At 42.1% G+C, this 25,224-nt stretch overlaps 1 protein-coding gene across 4 annotated transcripts in view; it reads left to right on the top strand.

Annotated features, from left to right (window-relative positions):
* Window positions 1-24,942, top strand: part of LOC127582044 (multivesicular body subunit 12B-like) — a 155,407-nt gene extending 130,465 nt beyond the window's left edge. For 3 of the 4 annotated variants that reach the window (XM_052036996.1, XM_052036993.1, XM_052036995.1), the window contains exon 10: window positions 22,554-24,933. In XM_052036996.1, coding sequence (XP_051892956.1) covers window positions 22,554-22,640 — 87 coding nt within the window. In that variant the 3' untranslated portion in view covers window positions 22,641-24,933. Of the gene's footprint in view, window positions 1-22,553 lie in introns of all 4 variants that reach the window. The other variant, XM_052036994.1, reaches the window with a different exon arrangement.
* The last annotated feature ends 282 nt before the right edge of the window (window positions 24,943-25,224 follow it).

Here is a 25,224-nt window from a genome sequence, read left to right on the forward strand (position 1 = left end):
TTTCTGTTTATTTTGTTTCCACACTTCATTATTTCAGGAAAAGTGATGTAGAACCCAAATTAAAATCAGGCAAACAGTGTAGCTGTTTCTTGTAAAAGTGTTAGCAATCATTTTCAAGTCAGTTCTGTCAAACTAATGCTCTATGACTGCAAGTTAAAAGGATTTTATATCCTGTTAATAATATTTGACATTCAGCAAACCATTTTTGAATAGAAATAAAATATCTTAGACTAAAGCATTTATAGGAAATTCTAAGAAATGCACTTATTTGGTTATTGCTATTACATTTTGAGTATTTTTCCTGCTGCAGGGACGCTTTAGGTATTCCCCTGTCTGCAAGTAAGGCTCTTCTGCTCCTTTTCCTGGATGTGGAGTCGGAGGAACCATTTCTGTATTTTGCTTTCCCATTGGACTTTGTGTTCATGAATTTCAGCTAAATCAGAATCGGTACCTATTTCTGTATTAGCAGATAGCAGAATAAACTGGCAAAGGACCAAGTTTGAGAAATACCACTCCCCTGTGTGGGCTGTGGGTAAGACCCCAGGGTGAAAGATAACACAGACACTACAAATAATGCAGGAACTGAGATGAATAAAGCTACAATAAAATCAAGGAGGGTATTAATTATAAATGCACTGTAAATGATTAAGCAAATCTGAGGCGCATTAATGTGCTGTATTTAGTCAACTGGCAGGCAGAGAAGATAAATGAACCCTGAATGCAGAATGTGATGAGACAGTCATTGCTTTATATTCTAATTATTTAATGGAAGAATGTTTAAGGAAAAGCAAAAACAAATGCTGTTTTATAAAATGGAAGCAGATCTCTAAATGCAGCTATAATTGTTGATTATTTTCCTGTATTGGAGTTCAGAATATCTCCCAGAATTTGAGCAACTCATTGATACGCTCAGGAATATTTAAGATTTCTCCTTCCCAGTCCTGTTACCATTCCTATTTTCAAGTGTGTTTTCCCAGAAAAAGAATGACTAGATGATATTCCCTTCATAAATCATGTCGTGGTAAAAATGTTGAATGTTTTATGCAACAGAAGCAAATTAATTCCAAAGTTAGCATTGTTTGTAAATTTACCAAGAGGTTTCAGCTGAATAACATTGCACTCCAAGTAGTTTGTTAAATGTTAATCTGTGCATTTGCAGATGGAGTGATATAATTGGATGTCGGCTGCAGAATACCAGGAGTGATCATCATTAATATTTAGAAATTCCACCAAACACAGTGGTTTAGAGGATATGGAATACATTGATTATAATCTTTAGAACAGTTTTTTCTCATGAAAACTCATTAGCAGTATGATGTGACATTGGTGAAATGTGTTCTATCATCCAGAGATTATTTTTATAAAGCAAAAGAATGAATATCACATCAGATTAAAAAAATATGCTTGGACAAAGAAGCAATTTAAGGATAGATCATGGAAGGTGCAGCTTTAAACTTTTTAACTTATCAATTAATTAATTTCAAAAATTTATCTACAGGCATTAAATTTATTAATTCCAAAGAAGTACTCTCAGAAACAGTCTTTCCATCTGTGACTTGCTCCCTGGAAATTCAGAGTGAATGTCCTTCTCTTTTACTGTTTTCTCTTGCGTTGCCTGAAAAATATTTTCATCCTCTTACACTTACATCAGCTTTTAATGATTTGCATTAAAAAATTTTCAGAAGGCAATTTAAGTTGGCTGAATATATCAACAGCATACTTTTATTACAAAATGTGTGTTGCGTCACCCATACTGTTCAAAACCATGCACACGATCCCTGCCAAGGGAAGAGCAACAAATGCTAGTTTTCCCAAATCTTTTCAGTGTAAGCGTTGAATATTTACTCTTTGGTAATTACTGATATACTGTACTACATTCTACATTCACCAGGTACTGATTGCACAGTATCAATGCCTAATATGACTCGTCTACGTTAATAAACATATCTGCTAAGTGGCAAGAATTTTGAATGCTTGTTCTAGCAATTAGGTCCTTTTGATTCCCAAATGACTACAGAAACACTTCTTGATTATAATTGCTCGTAGTCACGCATATCTAATTTGTGTCTTTTTAAGTGTTAATTAGTAAACATTTCTAGCTGACATCTCTATGTATTTGTATTTTGAAAAATGAGTCCTGTTTCTTGCGTAGCTTGAGGCTGAAGCTGTTAGTTGTGACATCATGAAGTAGGAGGTAAATTGATGAAGACATGCTTGTCAACCATAAAAAAGCAGGGAAATTAAGAATTTTTGATCATCTTTGCATTCATTCTGTACGTATATTCTAATGTTTCTTCATTATTTTTTAACCAGTGGACATTGATGCATGGGTTTTCTGATGGGGCCTCTGCTTTCTGCAATCCATCATGATAATTATACTTTTGTTTGTATTTTTGTAAGCAATTATCTGCTTTCTGAAGTAATGAGCATGCCCTGTGTTTGCCATGTGCTGTTAATGTTACTGTTAATTTACTCCTGAGAAAGTGGTTCAGGCTTTACTCTTTACAGGTTCAGAACCTACAGTTCGCAAATGTTTCCAGAGAGAACAGTGGTCTTTTAGCAGCACCTAGTGTTGTGTTCTAGTACTGCAGCCATGTAAGTCGCATGCTCAAAGTTGCTCTGCCTATTTTTCTTCACAGTGCACTTGTGTACATTCCCTGTTTCCTTTTGCTGCTTTTGAAGTTTGCTGCCACTGCAAGCATTAGAGGTCTTTCTCATGACAGGGAAATTAGAACATAGAACAATTACAGCACAATTCAGGCCCTTGGGCCCACAAAGCTGTGCCGAAGCTGTACCATTGTTGGTGCCGTATACTGTATATTCTAGAGATGTTAGTTTATCCTGACTTGGTTTGCAAGCCAGACATTTATAATATTGTACTGAATCATTAAGTCCTGAATAAAAAAAACTAAAATAAAATAATACCCATCATTAACCTTTTTGCTTTTATTAATTTTTAGATAAATCACAGTTCAATGGGTACTCTTATTTTTCTCCTTAAAACTAAATTCTAAATCTAAAGGTATTTTTTAAATAAAAATTAAGAACATATGCCTTTTATTGTTATTAGTTTTCCCAAGGGACAGCAGTTTGGGAGGCTCACAAGGTAATTATCTGAAGCGCCATCTTTATGGACTAAAGCTCTTTAATTCTTTTTCACCAAGGATAACTGTGGGTGTAAGTAGCAACCAAGGTTCAGTAGCTATGAAATCACAAAGATACAGTGGGCTGAATTGCAAGCAGTTCTATAATAACGTAAGAAACGGGAGCAGGAGTTGGGCAAGTGGCCTTTTAAGCCTGTTCCGTCCTTCCAGTAAGATCGTACTTGATCATTCTTGGCCTCGACACCACTTTCCACTCTCTCCCCATTCCGTTGAACTCCCTGCAGTTTATTTATCTGTCAGTCTTCACCTTGGATATATTTGAAGACTTTATCTCCACAGCTCTCTTGAGTAGAGAACACCAAAGATGCATGACCATCTGAGAGAAGAAACTCCTCTTCATCTTTGTCTTAAATCCAAAATCCTTGCCCCAATTCTATCTACCCTTAAAGGGAAACACCCTCTCAGCATCCCCATCTCAACCCCTTCAAATCCTTCATTAAGGTCGCCTCTTACTCTTCTAAACTCCGGTGTATAGGTCTGAGCTGCTTCAACTTTCTTCATATGTCGAACTCTTCACCCGAGGAATCAACTAGTGAATTTTCTCTGCACTGCCTTCAACACAAGCGCTTCCTTACTTGAATACAGAGACCAGAACTGCATGCAAAACTCCAGGTGTGAACCCACCTGTGTCCCGTAAAGTCGCATCAACACTTCACGCCCTTTCACGTTCCATACAGCCCCCTCACTCGGGTACAACTTTGAGGCTATTTCTGAGAAAAAAAAATTGAAACGTGCTAGAACAAGAAGACAAACCCGATCCCTACAGGGACAGTGTCACCACCCACCCCCCCCAGCTCCCAAACCCGATCCCTAACTGGACAGTGCCCTTCTGTACCCCAACCTGATCTCAGCATGTCACCTGCATGCAGTAGGAACCAATCATGGGATTACAGGTCCTCCCCAGGTTACAACCCCCGACTTTTGTACAGCCCAACAAGCGTTTGGGAGACCGGCGGGATGGATTTGCCGGCTGCTGCGGGGCTGCCGGCATCTCCTGCAGCCTGGGAACTTGATTCCCGGCCGCATTTCCGACTCATGAACTGTCCCTGTCGCGAACAGTTCTCAGGAACGGAACCCTGCCGTAACCCGGGGAGGACTGGTAATCTTAAACAAAAGGCAGAGCGCTGCAGGCTTAGGGAGAACTCCTGCAGCACTAGAGGAACAAAGACCAGTTTTCCTGAGAGCATTTCACTTGGTGAGCTACAAGCCATCCCTTATGGTTGAGAAGAAGCAATAGGTTCTTTTGCAATCCAAGTTTCTTTGGTTTGTACCTCAGCCTTTGATGTCAACAATAGCTGAGGTAGATAGTATAGCATACAGCCATGAAATCATCTGCAAGATTCATGTTGATCCTTAGGTACATAGATAAGATATTTATTTGTCGCATGTACATTGAAACACACAGTGCAATACGTTTTTGTGCATTGCTAAGAATGTGCTGGGGGCAGCCCGCAAGTGTCGCCACCCTTCTGGCGCCAACATAGCATGCCCACAGCTCCTAACCCGTATGTCTTTAGAATGTGGGAGGAAACCGGAGCACCCGGAGGAAACCCACGCAGTCATGGGGAGAACGTACAAACTCCTTACAGGCAGCAGCGAGAATTGAACTCAGGTTGCTGGCACTAAAATAGCGCTATGCTACCGTCGCAGACAGACACAAGCTTCCATGACATTATCAGACACGATGGAGTTCCCTTGGTGCCTAGGCCAACGATAATCTTTCACGTTGCCTTATTAGTCTCTTTTTAGGACTTTTCTGTGCAGAAATTGACTCTTGTTGTATTAGAACAGTGACTGCGGTTGAAGCAAAAAGTGCTGGATTGACAGCAAAACTTTAGCATGTCCTGAGATGTATAAATTTAAATCTATTGGCATGGATTTCAGAAGTGGAGGAGAACATGTGGCTTTAACCCTTGCACTTAGACGTCTCTGCCATGGGGGAGAAGTTCTACCCACCCACTGGTAATTCTGTGTACCTCTGTCAGATCCCTCCTCAGCCTCCTCTACGCCAAAGAAAACAACCCCATCCTGTCCAGGCTCTGCTCATTAGTGACGGGTTTCTTGCCAGGCAACATCCTGATAAATCTTTGTACCCTCTCCAATCCAATCTCATCTGGCCATGCCTTACCAGAGTTTTATACAGTTGTACTGCTACCTCTCTGCTCTTGTACTCTGTGTCCCGGTAAACAAAGGCAAGTGTCCCGTATGTTGTCTTCACCAATTTATCTGCCTGCACTGCCTTCTTCAAGGATCTGTAGACTTGTACACCAGGGTTCCTTGGTCCCTACCATTCATGGTGCATGTCCAAACCTTATTAGACATCCCAAAATGTATCACCTCACACTTACCGGAATAAGATTCCATCTGCCATTTATCAGCTGATCAGTAACGTTCTGTAACCTAACACCATCCTTCACACTTTTTGTGTTAATTGTCTAGTGTTGTATTAAAACAGTGATTGTAGTTCAAGCAAGAATAATTTAATTGAAGGTGAAACACTTTGGTGTGTCCTGGCTTTCTAAGGCATTGGTCAGACCACATTTGGAGTATTGTGAGCAGTTTTGGGCCCCGTATCTGAGGAAGGATGTGCTGGCGTTGGAGAGGGTCCAGGGGAGGTTTACAAGAATGATCTTGGGAGTGAACGGGTTAATGTATGAGGAGTGTTTGATGTCTCTGGGCCTGTACTCACTGGAGTTTAGAAGGATGAGGGGGGATCTCATTGACACCTACCAAACATTGAAAGGCCTGAATAGAGTGGACGTGGAGAGGGTGTTTCCAGTAGTGGGAGAGTCTAAGACCAGAGGGCACAGCCTCAGAATAGAAGGACGTCCCTTTAGAACAGAAATGAGGAGGAATTTCTTAAGCCAGAAGGTGGTGAATCTGTGGAATTCTTGCCACAGACGGCTGTGGAGGCCAAGTCATTGGGTATGTTTAAAGAGGAGGTTGATAGGTTCTTGATTAGTGAGGGCATCAAAGGCTACGGGGAGAAGGCAGGAGAATGGGGTTGAGAGGGAAAAATAAATTAGCCATGATGGAATGGCGGAGCAGACTCGATGGGCCGAATGGCCTAATTCTGCTCCTATGTCTTATGGCGATGTATAATTTTAAATCCATTGGCATAAATTTCAGAAGTAGAGTACAGTGTGCAGTACATCGTACAGCTGTTACTGGATTGTCTATTTGGCCAATGCAAGGGAGGCCGGATTTCTCCCCCCTGTATCTGCAGATGTGCACACATCTGAATAATTTGGCAAAGGAGTGGTTTGGAGTTGAGACGGGTTAGATAATGGGGAAATGGTTGTTGTCATTACCCTCAATGTGGTTACCATTCATTTTATTCTCATCGATAGCATCATACTTGGTACATGCGATGCAGAATTGCCTTGTCAGAATTATCCCAGAGTTTTGGAATTTTTATTTAACTGAAGCTCTATATTTTCACAACCAGAATTAGAAAGGAGCTCTTTTTTTTTTAGAAAAGCAAGTTTTTGCGATTACAAACATACCCCTTGAGCAAATGCTTTGCTTTATCTAATGAACTTGCACGTAATAAGTTGATATCAATCTTTAGTGACTGTTGCGTGATTCTTTTTAAACCAATGCAAATTTGAATCCCTACTTTTGTTTTCCTCAACTGTGACCTGGGTTCAACTGTTTGACATTTTCCAAAATTGTTTCCATTACTTGTATCTCTTCCCTGGTATAGTAATCACAGTCAGACACCACACCAGCATTCTCAGTAAAAAGCATCAGCTCAAATTTATATTCAGTCTATTTATGTATTAAATATTATATTACCATTGCACTGCTATTGTGTTCTGTGATGGTTACTTTCAAAGTTGGGTCAATTGACGCATGTATGTTTTATTTGTTTAATTCTAGTTATTAACATTGGAATAAATTAAATTATTATTATAATATAGATATCATATTTTATATTCAACCTCAAACGTTAAACTTTGCCAGAGCCTGCTTCATTTCGTTCATTCCCCGCCCTGAGAGATTAGTATCATTTGTAATTTCAAAAACTAATTTTTTCATCACATTAACTTACAGATGAATAAAAACATGAATTGAAGTTGCATTCAGTTGGATGCACCAATATAATTGAAACTAGCAGTGTCGATCATCTCACTTCTGATTCCTGTTGTTCAGAATCAGAATTATTATCACTGACTTGGATGACGCGAAATTTGTTGTTTTGCGGCAGCAGTACAGTGCAACACATAAAAAATACAATAAATTACAAAAATAAATAAATAGTGCAAAAAAAGACTAATAACGAGGTAGAGTTCATGGACCGTTCAGAAATCTGATGGCGGAGGGGGAGAAGCTGTTCCTGAATCATTGAGTGCGCGTCTTCAGGCTCCTGTACCTCCTCCCCGATGGTAGTAATGAGAAGAGGGCATGTCCCGGATGGTAAGGGCTTTTAGTGATGGATGCTGCTGCCTTGAGTCACCGCCTCTTGAGGATGTCTTCGATGGCGGGGAGGGTTGTGCCCGTGATGGGGCTGGCTCAGTCTACAACCCTCTGCATCCTCCTGCGATCCTGTGCATTGGAGGTTCCCTACCAGGATGTGATGGTCCAGAGTACTTCAGAAGTATGTATTTTATTTTTCTTTTAAATGATCTGGATGCTCAAATTGCACCATAGTGCAATCACAAAAACTCTTACAAAAGGGTTAGGTCTGAGGTGCTGTTTGTATGTTTTGAATTAGTTGGATGACTTTGCTATTTAGCAACCTCCCTCCCTCCCTCCCAAGATAATTGTTGTTTAGGACCTCGTGAGACTTAATGCCTTGCATCAGGACACGGCAGAAATTACCTTTGATGACTCTTTAACCCACCCTAACACTTGGCCATCCTGTCAAGTACATTTTAGTGTCAAAAACTACCAAAGCTCGATGAAACAATATAAAATTATTAAACTTCTAAACAGTACAGATACTTTATATCATTCTTAAACAGTTAAAACATTTCAGCAAATTTAAACAGTACTTTGTCTGCACCAAGCCTAACCTGCTACAGGTTCAGGGGAAAGATTCCCCCAGCATATGTATAAGAGAATTTCAAACTCGCTGGGCCTCTCCCACCAAGTCCCAGTCCGTAGAGATTTCATCCTTCCCCTCCTCACTGTTAAAGAGGAAAGTGTTTGTTATATTTTGATCAATATTCCTTTCGAACAAGTAGAGATGAGGGAGTTGCCCAACCACTTAAAATAATGCAAAGAAAATAACGAATGTGTCCTCTCTTTCCAGTTAGCCTAACCTGCTGTTAAAAGGAATGAATTCTCTGCTCTTTGAGTCCTGTACATGTGAATTAACTAACAAAGGACAACTTCAATTGTATAGAAGGCTCCTTTCTGTGGGTCTGCACTGTCCACCCATTCTAATTCCTTACGGATCGGGGGTTCCCAAAACACTGATGCACAAAAGGTTTCAATGGATTTTGTTCCCGAGGATTTATACTTCCAGTCTTGCCTTATTTCCAAGTGGAAACTGACAGGTTAGTTTATGGGATCCAGTCTTCATAGCGCTTGTCTTTGATGGAATTTTGTTTCCAGTGTCCATCTCGTGGGTTTCCTACCAAGGCACCTGTAAAACCATTACTTGAACATTTATTCAGTGTTTAGCACTTCTTTTTGTTATTGCAGAGATATGAGGTTTGGCAGAACAATCTATCTTGACTGACATTGCCTTATAAATATTCACTTAAAGCCAGACAGCATGTTACATTACCTGATGCAGTCCTGTATTGGTATAGTTGGCTGTGTCATGGGAAGGAGCCTTATGGAGGAATTCTTGTCTTGAGGATTAACAATCCATACCTTTGTGCTATTCTTTCTTGATTGACAGCTGATGTTAAGGTATACTTGCACCATTTTTTTAATATCTATCAAGGCTTCCCAACGACTTGTTTTAGGTTGTAATTTTAAGGATTAATTAAAAATTCTTCAAGTCTGATGTGAATGGGCTGTGTAGATATAGTGGGAAAGGAAGTGATGCAGCGTAATGGGGAAATTCCTGCTGAACAGTTCACATGAATAGTTTGTACATGTTCTGGGTGTGGAGCCATCTCAGAGGAACCTGCAGTGTGGGCAAGGTCCTTACCCACAACAGGACCCGTGTAAATTTTTGATCATGAGCAAAGCTCTGCCCCCAGCTCCAATGTTCAAAGTGAAGTAAGTAATTTTCTAAAAATTATTATTAAAAATGTTTTTGAAACAAAGTTAAGTAAAAACAAATAAGTAAAGAAAATTAAATTAAAATGAAGTACATAATTTAAGATAAAGTACTGGTCCTCCATGAGTTACGAAGGCCCGACTGAAGGACATCATACATACGAGCGAGCTTTCATATTATTAATTTCAAGTGAGAACTGGTTTTGTAAAACTAAAACCTGTTTCCGTGTAACCTGATCCTGCAATGATCAGACACCAGTCTCTCTCAAGAACACAGGCTGCCAGTTTCACCGCAGGAGGTCACTTAAGAGAGTTGCTTTGGAAATTGACAAGTAATCACTTCTATTGATACTTGTGTAATGATACTCTATCAGCCGTTGATGCTCTAACCAGCCATTGGCCATGGGACATCCCAGTTCTGTACCATTGTAACTAGGCAGGGGAAGACAAATGTATGTTCATGTTAATTTGACGTCATCAACACCATTCATTACAATACTGTCATAGTGTTATAGAGCACAGAACCAGTCCCTTTGGCCCAACTGGTCCATGCCAACCATGATACCCATCTAAGCAAGTCCTATTTGCCTGCATTTGACCCATACGTCTCTAAACATTTCCTATCCATGTACCTGTCCGAGTGCCTTTTAAATATTGTTAATGTACCTGCCTCAGCCACTTCCTCTGGCAGCTCATTCCATATGTGGACCACCCTCTGGGTGGACAAAGTTGCCCGTCGGGTTCCTATTAAACCTCTCACCTTAAACCTATGCCCTCTAGTTCTTGATTCCCCAACTCTGGGAAAAAGATTGTGTGTGTGTACCCCTCATAATTTTATACAGTTCTGTAATATCACCTCTCATTCTCCTACCTGCCAATGAATAAAGTCCTAGCCTGCTCAACCTCTCTCTATAACCCAGTCCCTCAAGTCCTGGCAACATCTTCATAAATCTTTTCAGGGTCTAAATCCTGGAACTCTTTGCTCAATAGCACTGTAACCTATACCCTCTAGTACTTGATTCCCCAACACTGTGGAAAAAACTGTACACTGACCCTATCTATACCTGTCATTATTTTATACATCTCTATAAGGTCATCCCCTCGGACTCCTATGCTCCAAGGAATAAAGTCCTAGCCTGCTCAACCTCTCTCTATAACTCAGTCCCTCGAGTCCTGGCAAATGTACGGTTACCTTATCGGGGGATTTTGTCCATTTTCCAGCTTGTGGGGAAAATTGACTAATGGACATCTGTAAAAACAAAACCCATGGATGGCCTGTAACACTTAATTAGTTGCTTTCTAATCCATTGCTGTACCATCTCCAAGGAAATCAGTGTGGTGGGTGGAGGTCCCTAGCTCCGGACTGACCGGATCCAAGATTGCAAAGGTGATTTCCCCCGCAATTATGATGGGGAATTGCTGCAAATCACTTTTGGAAAATCCCAAGCTTCCACGTGTGGGAGTACGAGTGTGGAAATTTGGGACTTACTCCAATCGATACAGCCAAGTGCTGGTGATTCTGTTTGGAATCACAGCAACACCCAGTGAGGTGTGGGGAGTGTTCACTTGTTAATTTGTATTTAAATCAGCCTTAATTCTATAAGGAAATAAACCTCTGAATATATTTCATTTGCAGCTCCAGCTTAAAGTTTCATTTCTAACAGAACGAACTTTAAACATCTTGACAAATCAAGTGTAGTTCCCCACTTTTGCTCCACTCCACTGCTTTCAAGCAATGCTTATTAAATGGCTGAGATAGTTCTGATGTAAGGGAGCTTGGCACTAATGCCTGATGATAATGTGGTTGGCAACAGAAACTGTTCTGAGGCAGATTAAAGATGTGCAGCAATAATCTTTTACAGCTGATTTGGGGTAGCAAGTCATTTTTAATGCATTCTGCTCATTGCCCAAATCTGGCAGCGTTCCTGTCATCATTAGATTGTAAGTCCCAAAACTCTCCTTGTTGGGACAACTTAACATAGAGGCTCCACTGACGAGAGGACCCAGATAAAGTTAAATGAGGGCTGCTTTCAAGGTGCAGTTTTATACTGTGAACGGAATATCTGATGCCAAAATTAAATGTTCTGCTGAGGGTTAAGCATGTCTTTGAGTGCGGCTTGTAAAGGTTGTTGGGATTGTTTATCCATGTTCAACTCAGCTGCCCTCAGAATAAGAGGCTGCCCATTTAAAATAGAGAGGGGAGGGTTTCTTTTTCCTCTCACAGAGAGTTGTGAATGTTTGGTGTCCTCTACTGATCTAGAGATCGGTGGAGGTTGTATCATTGAATGTGTTCCAGAGAAGTGAAGCTGAGGCCAGGTTCAAATCAGTCAAGGTTTTATTGAATGTCGGTGCAGGCTTAAATGGTTACATGGCTTACTCCTCCTCCTATTTCTTATCTCCTTATTTCCTTACTTTTATGTGAGGCTGCCTTGCAAGTATGCTGCTGATTTTTTAAGGATATCCATCTGACATGTTTATGGATTTATTAAAAAAAAATGCAGAGGGAAGTATTGGGGGACTGCTTTCAGTTACACCCAGTTATGGCAAAAAATATCCAACTGGAATAACATAGAACATAGAACACGACAGCACAGTACAGGCCCTTCGGCCCACAATGTTGTGCTGACATTTTATCCTGCTCTAAGATCTATCTAACCCTTCCCTCCCACATAGTCCCCTATTTTTCTATCATTCATGTATCTATCTAAGAGTCTGTTAAGTGTCCCTAATACATCTGCCTCTACAACCTCTGCAGACAGTGCGTTCCATGTACCCACCACTCTGTGTAAAAAAAAAACTTACCCTTGACATCCCCCTTATACCTTCCTCCAATCACCTTAAAATTATTCCCCCTCATGTTAACCATTGTTGCCCTGGGAAAAAGTCTCTGACTGTCCACTCGATCTATGCCTCTTATCATCTTGTACACCTCTATCAAGTCACCTCTCATCCTCCTCCTCTCCAGAGAGAAAAGCCCGAGCTCACTCAACCTATTCTGAAACTGAAAGGAAAGTCTTTGGAAGTGCATTCAACATCTTCAGCCCCATACAAGATATTTTCTTTCCATTTCCCTACAATTTCTGTCACTGTTATAACTTCAAAATAAACAGTGCTTATGAAGGATCCCAATCAGATTTGGTTATTTAAAAATTATATTTAATGTCATTACTTTTAGTTTCTATTATAAACTCCTGAGGAACTTCACCCTCTCCTCCACCTTCTCTAATAACAGAGCAACAAATTCATTTGGGACAGCAGACAAAACGCTAGAGGAACTCAGCGGGTCAGGCAGCATCTATGGAGGGAAATGGACTTGACATTTTGGGTCAAGACGCTCCATCTGGATTGAGTTCCTCCAGCGGTTTGTGTGTTGCTCCAGATTCCAGCATCTGCAGTCTTTTGTGTCTCCAAATTGGGAAGCTGCTCAAAGGGCCCTTTCAAGGGATCAGTCTGTGTCCTGCCTTTCACACCTTCAGCTGCCTTGTCCCATTCTCTGGAATTCTCTTCCAAAACCCACGGACTCCTTCACTGCTCCTCACTTGCTCGTTGACCAAGACTATGGCCATCCCTTCTCACTTTGCATTTGCAGTTTTTGTTCCTTGGTGTCTTTAGTGGTTTTCTATGCATCAATATTAAAGCAGCATTATAACCCTTGTAACAAAAGGGGCCGTTGTGAGCCGACTTGGGAGGGAGATTTCTGCAGTGAATACAACTTGCCCAGCCACATGTTACTCCCATGACACCTCCTCTTCTCCCAGAGGATGGTGAACCTCTGGAAACCTCTACCACAGAGGATTGTAGAAACTAGATCATCGCAGGTATTTAAAGAGAATGCAGATAGTTTTATGAAAGATCGAGGAAAGTGAGGGTTATGGGAACTGCAGACGAGATCAGTAACAGCTTTTAAAAGACAGTTGGACAGGTACGTGGCTAGGAAACGTTTAAAGGTTATGGGCATAACACTGGCAAATGGGACTAGATTGGACGAGCATCTTGGTCGGCAAGGACCAGTTGGGCCGAAGGGCCTGTTTCTGTGCTGTGTGACTCTAGACTCTATGATGAGGCCTGGGGCAGATCAGCCATGATCATGTTAAATGGTGGGGCAGTCGTGAAGGGCCGAGTGGCCTACTCCTGCTCCTATTTACTTAGCCAGTGAGGGGATGGGAAACCATCTGGCTGCAGACTGCCAACAAGGAATGGTCTTACACCGTAAAGCACTGGGAGATGCTGACGATGGCTTTTGGGGATGGAAAGAAAAGTCCAACACAGAGGAAGCACAAAGTTCCCTGAGAGCTCCAGTTCTTCCAGCACACTAGAACACTCCAGGAGAGGAAAAGATGCATCTACCCTCCCGATCTTCCTCCCACTGGGACATGAGCGATTTACTCCCATCTCAGCAATCAGCGCTGAGCTTCAGACCCCCCTGTGGCCTCCAATTCCCTGAACGTTTGCTCTCCATCTCCCATCATCTTGACACACCAGCAGTTCCATTGATTTCCTCTTTGAGCTTAACTCGCTGCCCTTTGTTTTTCAAGCTTGAGGTCTTCCGCTCCACCTGCCTGCACTGTCCAGATGCAAGATTGCTTTTTGTCTTGGTCAGCTCCCTTCTCTGGCCACCACTTGTTGCTTTCACCACGTTCCCTACAGCACCCATGAGCCAACCGTTCTACAGCTGCCCCAAGCGAGTCTCTCGCAACAATCAGCCGCTGATCCCCTGTAGATATCCTGAGGTAAATCTGATTGCTGCATTTGTTGCTGTCTCACTCAGCTCATTGGCCACCAGTGTATTGGAAGTAGAGCTGAGGGGACAAGTAGGACTTGAACAAAGAATTGCATATATCTTGGAGTAGTGTGTTCAGTTCTGGCCACCTCATTGGAAGGATGTGGAAGCTTTAGAGATGGTGCAGAGGAGATATACCAGGATGCTGCCTGGATTGGAGAGCATGTCTTATGAGGATAGGTTGAGCGAGCTCGGGCTTTTCCCTTTGGAGAGAAGGAGGATGAGAGATGACTTGATAGAGGTGTACAAGATGATAAGAGGCACAGATCGAGTGGACAGTCAGAGACTTTTTCCCAGGGCAGAAATGGCTAACATGAGGGGATATACTTGTAAGGTGATTGGAGGAAGGTATAAGGGGGGTTTCAGGGGTAAGTTTTTTTGCACAGACAGTGGTGGGTGCGTGGAACGCACTGCCGGCAGAGGTTGTGGGGGCAGATACATTGGAGATATTTAAGAGACTCTTAGATAGCCACATGAATGATAGAGAAATGGAGGGCTATGTGGGAGGGAAGGGTGAGACAGATATTAGAGCAGGATAAAATGTCGGCACAACATTGTGGGCCAGAGGGCCTGTACTGTGCTGTAATGTTCTATGTTCTATCTTGAAAGGCCAAGCAGCACCAGGACCCAATAGGTGCCAAATGTACTGGAGGAGGTGGGTGGATTCGCAGGAGACATTGTTCGGTGTACGCAAATGGTGGCAGTGAGTTAGAACTACGCACAAGATGCTGGAGGAGCTCAGCGGGTCAGCCAGCATCTATGGAGGGAAATGGATAGTCGACGTTTCGGCACGAATTATCAGCTGTCCATTTCCCTCCATAGATGCTGCCTGACCCATTGAGTTCCTCCAACATCTTGTGCGTGGCTCCAGATTCCAATATCTGCAGTCTCTTGTGTCTCCGTGAGTTGGAACTAGTTGGCTTTCATTCAGGGAAGGAATGAATGGCTCTTGGGTCTGGTGGATGTGGAGAATTTTATGAAGGGATTGGATGCCCACTTCCCGTTCTCTCGGTCCATGTCTCCTACACTCTACATCTGAAGCTCAAAGGAAAACTGGAGCAGTGCCTCAACTTCCAACCAGATCCATCACAGCCTTATGGACACAGCAGTGAGTTCAGCAGTTTCAGATTATAGCCATTTCTCCGTGTTTCAGGCAGTGGCTATTCACAATGGTTCTGTTCCAATTTACACACCTGTCTTCTGTTTCTTGGCCCAGAACCATCTCCTTTACCCCTGCACTATCACAGTCTCCTCCTTCCCTCCCCACCTTGCCTGTCTCTGGACTTGCTTAAACCTTGTTACATCTCCAGACTTCTTCCAGTTCTGGCACAAGGTCATCAACCTGAAATGTCAACTCAGCTTCCCTCTTCACAGATACCTGCTGAGTATTTCCAGCTGCTGCTTTTGACTTGATTTCCAGCATCGGTAGTATTTTGTATTTTGATGTTGGATGCTGTGTTACTTCATTGGTGCTAATGTCTCAGTTGTTTAAATCGAGCACTGAGAAGCTGATGTGCCCTCAATAATTCCGTTGTTGATTTTAGAACATGGAACAGAAACAGGCCCTTCAGCCCACAATGTTGTGCTGAACTAATTAAACTAATAATTAAGTGCCTAACTAAACTGAGCCCTTCTGCCTACACGACGTCCATATGCCTCCATTCTCTGCATATCCACATGCCCATCTAAGGGCCTCTTAAACACCTCTGTTGTATCTGCCTCCACCACTGTTTAAGTCTATTGAACGGTTCCCTTATACGATGAGGTGGACTCTTGTCCTCACAATCTACCTTGTTATGACCTTTCACCTTATTGTCTACCTGCACTGCACTTGCTCTGTAGCTATGACTCTTTACTCTGTATTCTGTTATTGCTTTTACCCTGTACTACTTCAATGCACTGTGTAATGAATTGATTCATATGAAAGACAAGTTTTTCACTGCACCTCAGTACAGGTGACAATAATAAATCAATACCAATAGCACCCTAGAAAACTAATTTCCTATTAGTTTCTTTTCCAGTGGCTGTTCAAATGTAAAGCATCTGCATTTAGTCGCAGAGTTGTACAGGACGGAAACAAGCCCTTCAGCCCACACTATCGTGCTGACTATTGAGCACCTATCCTTACTACCCCATTTACCACCACTTGGTCTATAGCTTTCTATGCCTTGGCAATTCAAGTGCTTTTGTGAGAGTTTCTGGCAACACTGCCCTCTCAGGCAGTGTGTTCCAAATTCCAACCACCCTCTGGCTGAAAAAAAATCCTTCCTTGGATCCCCTCTAAACCTCTTACTCCCTGCCTTAGTTCCATGCCTTCTGGTTACAGGCACCTCTGCTATGGGGAAAAGTTTACCACTGTCAGCCCTATCCATGCCCCTTGTAAATTTGTGTACCTCTGTCACGTCCCCCTCAGCTTTCTCCGCTCCAAGGAAACGCAACCCAGCCTCTCCAGTCTCTCCTCGTAACCGGGATGTCCCATTCTGGTGAATCTCCTTTGCACTCTCTCTGGAACAATCACATCCTTTCTGTATGTGGTGACCAAAACTCCACACAGTATTCCAGATGTGGCCTCGCCAATGTTTTATGAAGCTGTACCATAACTTCGCTGCTCTTGTATTTTATGCCTCGGCTAATGAAGGCCAGCATCCTGCTGGTGTGCCGCCTTTAGCACCTCACCCACTGTGGTGCCACCTTTGGGGATCTTTGGATCGTACGGCAAGGTCCCCCTGCACTGTTCCCCAATACCTGGCTGATTCGGTGGACAGTAAGAGCAATATCTGCAGTCAGAGAGATGGTCAGGGCTGTTGTGTGGTATCCCACAGTGCAACACAGTTAGCCACCACTACCCCAGCAACCACCCCTGAGGATTGGCTTCTGGTGTGACTTGCGGACCTTGAGAAGTGGGGTCAGGGGGGTGACTGAGCAACTTCCTGCAAGGGCAGGGGTGCAGCTGTTCCTCAGTGAAGGTCTGGCAGGCTCGAGGGCCAACGTGGTGAAGTGGGGTTGCATGGTGACCAAAAACCTGTGACTGGGGCAAGATGTCAGAGGATTGAAGGGGATCAGAGGTAAGTGCAGGTAGAGGGCATGGGGGGTAAAACTTGAGTCACCAGCACAGTAGTGTAGCGGTTAGCGTAACGCTATTACAGCACCAGCGACCCGGCTTCAATTCCTGCCGCTGTCTGTAAGGAGTTTGTATGATCTCCCTGTGTCTGCGTGGATTTCCTCTAGGTGCTCTGGTTTCCTCCCACATTCCAAAGACGTAAGGGTTAGGAAGTTGTGGGCATGCTATGTTGGCGCTGGAAGCGTGGCGACACTTGCGGGCTGCCCCCAGAACACTCTACGCAAAAGATGCATTTCGCTGTATGTTTCGATGTACATGTGACTAATAAAGATATCTTATTGAGTGGCAGAGCAGGCAGAAGGGGCCTCATCTTACTTCAATTCCTTGTGTTCTGGGACACCTTGGTCTACGACTGTCGGAGGGCAGATGGTTTGGGATCTTGTGGAGGCCACCTCCCAACCTGATATCACATGGAACAGTACAGCACAGGCCCTTTGGCCCACAACGTCTGTGCTGAACATGATGCTGAATTAAACTAAATCTCTTCTGCCTGCACATGATCCATATCCTTGTCCTTGTCGATGGAGTGATCTGTGACTTTGGTGAACAGAGAAGAGCAGAAGAATGTGTGGTTAGTCTAGACCATCCTTTTTATTTAAGGACTGGCATTTGCACATCAAATGGAACACTTGCATTTCCTTTTTGGGATTGCATTGCCTGGAGCAGCATAATCACTGCCCCAAACAGTCCAGTTTACTGAACCTGTTCAATGCATGCACAGGATAAGTGGCCTGCAATGTATTTTGCAGAGCTGGCTTCACACACAGAAAGTCAGGCTCAAGGACTGGCTCTATCCTGCTGTTCTGAGACTATTGAATGGTCCCCTAGTACAATAAGAGGGACTCTTCACCTCATCATCTACCACGTTATGGCCTTTACACCTTATTGTCTGCCTGCACTGCACTTTCTCTGTAACTGTAGCACTTTATTCCGCATTGTTTTCCCTTGTGCTGCCTCAATGCACTGTTGTAATAAAATGATCTGTATGGATGGCATACAAAACAAAGTTTTTCACTGTACCTCGGTACATGTGACAATTATAAACCAATTTACCAATTATGATCTTGAGGCATTGTACTAAATGGGAATCATAGGATTGGAATGTATTGCACCCTATTCTGTCTGTTGTCCTTTCCCAGTCTTGAGTAGGGCTATTCTTACCTTCAGATACCACAGCAAAGGCTCTTAAGGTTAAATTCTGACATGAGGGGGTTGTCGAGTAGGGAAACATTGAGTAGATTGGGCCCATACTCCCTGGAGTTTAGAAGAACAAGACGATCGCATTGAGGCCTACAAGCTTGTGAGGGAGCCTTTCAGAGTAGATGTAGTGAGGATGCTTTCTATGGTGAAAGAAGCTGGAACTGTGGCGCTATGGGCATTGGCTTAGCGTTAAAGGGATGCCCATTTAAGACTGATGCTTGCAGGAATGGAGTGCCCCTCTTACTGAGGCAACCATGGAATGAGTATCTCATCATCCCGTTGCTAGGCAAATGCTCCTCTACATTTGTTTCACCCACTGTAGACCTTGGGAGATACTTGAACAGCCTGAAGAGGCCTTGACAGGTCTCCCACTGTCAGCAGAGTGCACCTTTAAACAATGAGAGAGACAACAAACTAGTGCAGTGTCCTAATTGTAACTGGTGTGGAGCAGAGTCTGTACAGGTAGAAATAGGAGTTCTGTGAATGTTGACAACATCAATGCACACCTTATGCCAGACAAAGGTCAGGCATGCAAATATGGATTGAGCATAGAAGTGCTCTCTCCAGCTTTACCATTGGACAGCCCTATCTAGAAGAGTCTCAGCTTGATCTACACAAAGTAAATTTGAATTGTGCATTAATTAAGCCTAAAGCAAAGGGAGCTGTAGGACTGAATTTGCCAAGGGAAGAATATAATTCGAGTTGAAAAGGGAGAAAATATCGACGCTATGAAGGGACTGGCCAGGTATTTGTCAGCTCACCTTTTTTAAGTAGCTTATTTTTTAAAAAAGAATCAAAAGCTCAGTGCAATTTTTATAAGATTAGCATGTGTTAACAAAGGGTAAATTAGTTTAGTATTGAGTGCAAAATGTTTGATTTTTTTTAGTTTAGGAACATATTGATAATTGGGACTTATTTTGGCAATGAATTGCAAAATATGGGGGATTTTAAAAATAATATTCTGATTTGTAGGCTTTGTGTAGTGAAATATTTTAAAAATATAGAATGTGCCAGACTTTTGTGGTGGTTTTTAAAGCATGAATACATTTCCGTCACTGTGACACAGATGAATATTCTTCGGTGAACTTCTGAGCAGTAGACTGCATTCAAAGCAGAGAGTGGTTTCTAAAATAGGATTGTACAGAATTCACAATCTGTTACATTTGAAAAAAGTAAGAATCTACTATAATATACAACTGCTTTTCATTCTATGCATTGAAATGCAAGGAATATTTATAGCTCTATTTCAACCCTTGGAATGGTTCTAGAAAGATGTTGATGATGTAATTTCATGACTGACTGGAACTGTCAGCTTCTCACTGAAATCCCTGCAAATGAGCGGTACATGACTGAGGGCATCTGCTCTCCCTGCTTCTACCACCAGATGGCACCTTCTACTCACTTTCTAAAATCTACCCACACTTTTGTACCAGCACAATAACTGTGCCCTTATCTGGTTTTGTTTGTGATGTTGCTATAAAATGACGAGACGGCTACTCTTAAATACAGGAAATGGATTAGAACAATTGAAGATTTTCTTCTGTTGTTTTCCCTATCTTTTACCCTGCCTCCTCCTCGTTTTCCCGAGACTTTAATTTTATCAATGTGCTTTAACATATTGATGTCCTGGGAGAAGACATAATTGAAACCTGTGCAGAACAGTGAGTGTGATACAGAGATCTTGGTGGAGAAGTGTTCCTATGAGGTGTGGATGCTCTGAACAAGTGTTCTTTCCTTCAGTTCTTTGACACCTTCACTTGTATTGCAGGCACGGTAGAGCAGCAGTTAGCGTAACGCTATTACAGCATCAGCGACCTGGGTTCAATTCCGGCCGCCGTCTGTAAGGAGTTTGTACGTTCTCCCCATGTCTGCGTGGGTTTCCTCCGGGTGCTCCGGTTTCCTCCCACATTCCAAAGACGTTCAGGTTAGGAAGTTGTGGGCATGCTATGTTGGCGCCGGAAGCGTGGCGACACTTGCGGGCTGCCCCCAGAACACTCTACGCAAAAGATCCATTTCACTGTGTGTTTCGATGTACATGTGACTAATCTTATTTATAACGAGGAGGATCTGGCAGTCACCTTGGTATAAGCAGGTCCATGTTACTTTATCCATACCACCTTGAGCCCCATCTTTTGTCTGTAATGTTACTGTTGAAGGATGTTTGATTGCAGGACAAGTGTAGGATGCAGCTGGAGGTCATTTGTCTGTGATTATCAAAAAAGATCTACCCAGCCTAATTGCACTTTCCAGCATTGAGTCCGTAACTCTGCAGGCCACAGCTTTTCAACTTCACATAAAAGCACCCTTTAAATGTGATAAGAGTTTCTGCTTTTATCACCCTATCGGGCAGTAAGTTCCAGACTCTAGGTGAAAATATTTTCCTTCATTTCCCTTCTAGCCTTCCAATCACTTACTCTACATGCATTCCGCCTGGTTTTTGAACCGTCTTTTGACTGTATGTAGTTTCCTGATGTGTAATGATGGGAGATCAGATTATTTCTCTCCTGATGCATCCAGTGGATGACACGAAACATTCCTCACTTTGATGCAGTGATGGTTATATAGCAAGGCACGTCCTCCTTACAATGTGCTTTCAATATGTTAACCTGCACTTAGTGAAGCACCTAACTACACTTTCATTTCCCAAAACAGTTGTTTTTGGCTGCAACTTTACTCATAAATTATCCCGAGTTTTCTCTTTTGGTCTCTCCCTCCAATGAGAATCATACCGCCTGAAGTTCTCTCAGCAGTAGCCACCAGGGGGAAGATTTTTGCCTCTGCTGGTCTGGTCTGAACTGGGTTCGCACTCAGCTCTTGGAGTTAGAACAGTAGACTGCATTTTTTTTCCCCATCCCCTTTCCCCAGGTTCCTGGTGGTGATCATCCGGTAGTGAATTATCTCCAACCCTCACATTGCTACATCAGTGAGGTAATATCTGACGTATTTGATCTTTTGGCGCATGCCCATGTGTACCCTGTCCAGTGAAGGTAAGCATATTGCTTTGCGTTCAATTAGCTCATCCAACACCCTGTGCATATTAATCTAATGAATGGACCGCTGACACTCTCTGGCCTTTACCTGTGTTTACCACACTCTCACAACACAGTAATTTAACCTGTTAAGCTGTCTCAAGTCAAGTAAAAAAACTATTTGAAAATGACAAGAAACCATTGATTTAAGTAAATTTATTTAGTAGTATAAAGCTTTTTAATCTGTTAATTATTGCCAAGTTACATGCATAAATCTCTTTCTGTTACAGCACTGCCCTTTGAATCATAGATATTTGTATGTTGTATTGCTTCCGGCGCCAACAGAGCATGCCCACAACTTCCTAACCCATACGTCTTTGGAATGTGGGAGGAAACCGGAGCACCCGGAGGAAACCCACGCAGACCCGGGGAGAACATACAAACTCCTTACAGACAGCGGCCAGAATTGAACCCGGGTCGCTGGCACTGTAATAGTGTTACGCTAACCGCTACACTACCGTGTCTGCCCCAGTTATCCACATAGTGGATTTTAAGTCATCCACGTAGGCCTCCACTAAAAGTCACTGACTATAACACCACCACCACCGCCAGCCCCCACCCCCCACCCCACCCCCCGGAATCTGAAAATGCACCAATGCAATCCTTCTCCTTAGCCCACTTCGATCGCACCAGTTACCTGCTAAAACTGAGTGCTATATTTTGTTTTAAGGACACCACCTCCACCTCACTGGGCTGGGCTGCGAGTTCCTTTAATCAGTGCACCCTGAAAAGATGGAGCTTAACTGTGTCGAGTATAGCTATGAGATCTTCATCTTGAATCCATGCCTCTAACCCCAGAGCATGTCGTAAAACCAAATACTGCCCAAGTTTATCCATTCAATTTAAAGTTATAATAAGCCAATAAGATAAGGCAAAGCTAAGTTCAGTGTAAGCCTTCCTGGTACTCTTGTTCTGTCTTGTACAATCTATTAATGTAACAACAAATCTGAAAATTATTAAGTGTTAAAACAAATTTACTGATTTATTTATGATCAATTAAACAATTTTCTTCTTCTTTGCCAATCGGGGAACTTATTTGAAAAGATCAAGGGTACTCATGTTCCGTTTTCCTTTTCCAGTATGACTACAGCTTTAGAACAGAACAGAGCGCCGCTGCTCGTCTCCCACCAAGTCCCGCAAAGTGCCAGCAGTCACTGATGTCCTGAAGACCAATCTCAATGGGGCTGTTGTAAAGGGACAGATAACTACTGGAACAAGCATCATCAGAAGCAGCGTTGTTGGAGATTTTGCTTTCTTTATCTTCTACTGAAATAGCAGCCTTGTACTGGCAAAATGGACAGTATTTCTAATAACCAGCAGTCTACCTACAACTTAACCTTTTGTACATGGAGTTTTGTAAATAGTGTTTAATGTGATCTTTAATTGCAGATCTCCTGCTCTTTGACATGATTAATCAGTTCAACAATTATTAAGCAAAGGCTGGGTGTTTTTGCTTTCATGAGCCATAGTTTATCTCTTTTCACTTTTTCTTTCATCAGAATAATTTTGCACACTTCAGAAATCCTACTGGAACGGTCATTTTCACAAACTATGCAGAAGTTTGGTTAATATATAACCAGCCATTTCTTTTAAAACAGTATACAAAATTAGAAGTACTTCCTAAACTGAAAAAAATTAAATTTGGAAATATCATGAGATAGCTACTTTATTTACTGATAATTCAAACTTTTGTCCCAGGGTAATATCGAATGATATTTAAGCCACAATTTAGCAAACTCAATGTATTTTTTTTCCCGTGCAGGTCAGCGAATGGGGAACTGAGACCCTCACTGGTTTTAGTTATCTTGAGATGTGCGGGATTACGTTTGTACACGAGTGTTCTCGCACAGCATTGCTCCTTTAATCAGTGGTCACTTTCATTATTTCTTCCCCTGAAATATTCCACAGCTGTCAGATTTTTCTCTTGGAGTTGACTTGGTAACAGAAATCCAAATTGGACAAGATTTCAGGGGGTTCTCGGGTGCTCTGTTCAAAGTATTTTTCTCTTTTTTTCCCCCCAGTTTTGAAGCTTTTCTGTTGAGATTTTCATTATCTTCAGCAAAACCTTCCAGCCTGTAAATTCTTTCACCATACTTTTAAAAATGTTGTTTTGAGAAAACAGTATTGGTTATGTTGTAACCAGTGAATGAAACTTAAAGCAAGACCTTCCTCATTGACTCTTTATCAACCTGGGGCATTTGTGCTATCCAAATGCATTATTTGCTTGCAGTCTTTCTACACTTGCATAAGGTATGATTCTGTGATTGTAATCTGAGTGAAAAGTGTGGGTTTGTCAAATGCACTGATTTGCTTTGCACTGCATTTTTTTTAATGTTTTGGGTTCTCTCTTTAACATGGATTCGTTTTTGCTTTTCAAATCTCCTTTTTCTGTATTGTCTGGAATTCTAAGTTAATGCTGTGGAAACTTTGTGTAACACTGTAGGGCCTTTTTTTTTAAAAAGGCAATGCCTCATTTACCAGCGGTACCTCAACAAACCCAAATGACTGCTGCTGCCTCTTCTTAAGGCTTTGCAATCCACACTAGGAAAAGTCAACATTCAGTCCTGAACTCGCAGTGGACACCAGAATTTTGTGTTTCAGTGGATGGCAGCTGACAAACAAAGTTGAGGCATACCGGCTGGTTTATACTTAACATGTAGCTGTTATGTATGGCAGTTTTCCTTCCCCCCCCCCCCCCCCCCCCCACCCAATTTCTTCATTTCCAGTGCAAAACAAATGCTGCCTATTGTCAGGTAGGGTTTGTGGGTTGAGCTGAATAATTCAGTGTTTTAGAATTGCATGTCTGTACTGTGTGTGGAAAACTTGTTTAGCATAGAACCTCATAACTTGTGGTGTAAAACAAGTGTTCTGACTCGGCACAGTTGGCTTGAGCTAAGTGTTTCAAAGCCTCGGAACTGTTGATTTTCAATTCTGCATGAGTTGTGTGCTTAATTCTTTAGTCTAAGGAAGTGGGATTGCATTTTCTGCATCTGTTTTAGAGATTATGTAAAGCACTCTGTCATATTTTCTGTAAAAGAAAGGCATTTTTGTATTCATATTGATTGCATCTAGATATATGGTGGAGCTTTATGATGCAGAGGTAGTTTGTTACTTAAGAAGGAACCTTCGTGTTAAACAGAGCTACGTACGTTAAGTGTGGCAAGCTATCTTCATTTCACTCATTTATAATTTGCTTTAATTAAACATTATAACATTAGACATTTAAACAGTAGAAATTCCACCCAAATATTACAATTTCTTTTGAAAAGAATCGAAAAACTTTTAACTTTCCTAACAGTTGATTTTTAATTATGTTGGAGATTTAAACCACTGTTCTAAAATACTTAGAAATAAAATCTTACTGTATTTATTGTAAACTTGTTTCTTGTACTCAAAGGAAGGTTTACAATTTGGTTTATTGCGTCTGTATTAATGTAACTTGTTAAATAAAATATCCATTTTAACTGGCCTCTTATTTTATGACTGTTCTCTCGAGATGCTGTTTCGAGAAAATACATGCACAAACCACCTTTTCATATCCTCAACATTCCAAAGCACTCAGTGAACTACTGTTGGTTTACTCCTTGTTGTGAGTGGGACATTCCCACTCCAGTCAATGAAATAAGTGACCTGTTAACCAGTTTGTGTTGGATGAGTAAACAATGTTAGCCAAGCAGGAGAAGTGAATTCTCGGTAACCACCTGTACAAGAAAGAAGATGTCAGGTTTATTACCTCATTTAAAGTCCAGC

The sequence above is a fragment of the Pristis pectinata genome, chromosome 23 (assembly GCF_009764475.1).
Source record: "Pristis pectinata isolate sPriPec2 chromosome 23, sPriPec2.1.pri, whole genome shotgun sequence".
NCBI lineage: Eukaryota > Metazoa > Chordata > Chondrichthyes > Rhinopristiformes > Pristidae > Pristis > Pristis pectinata.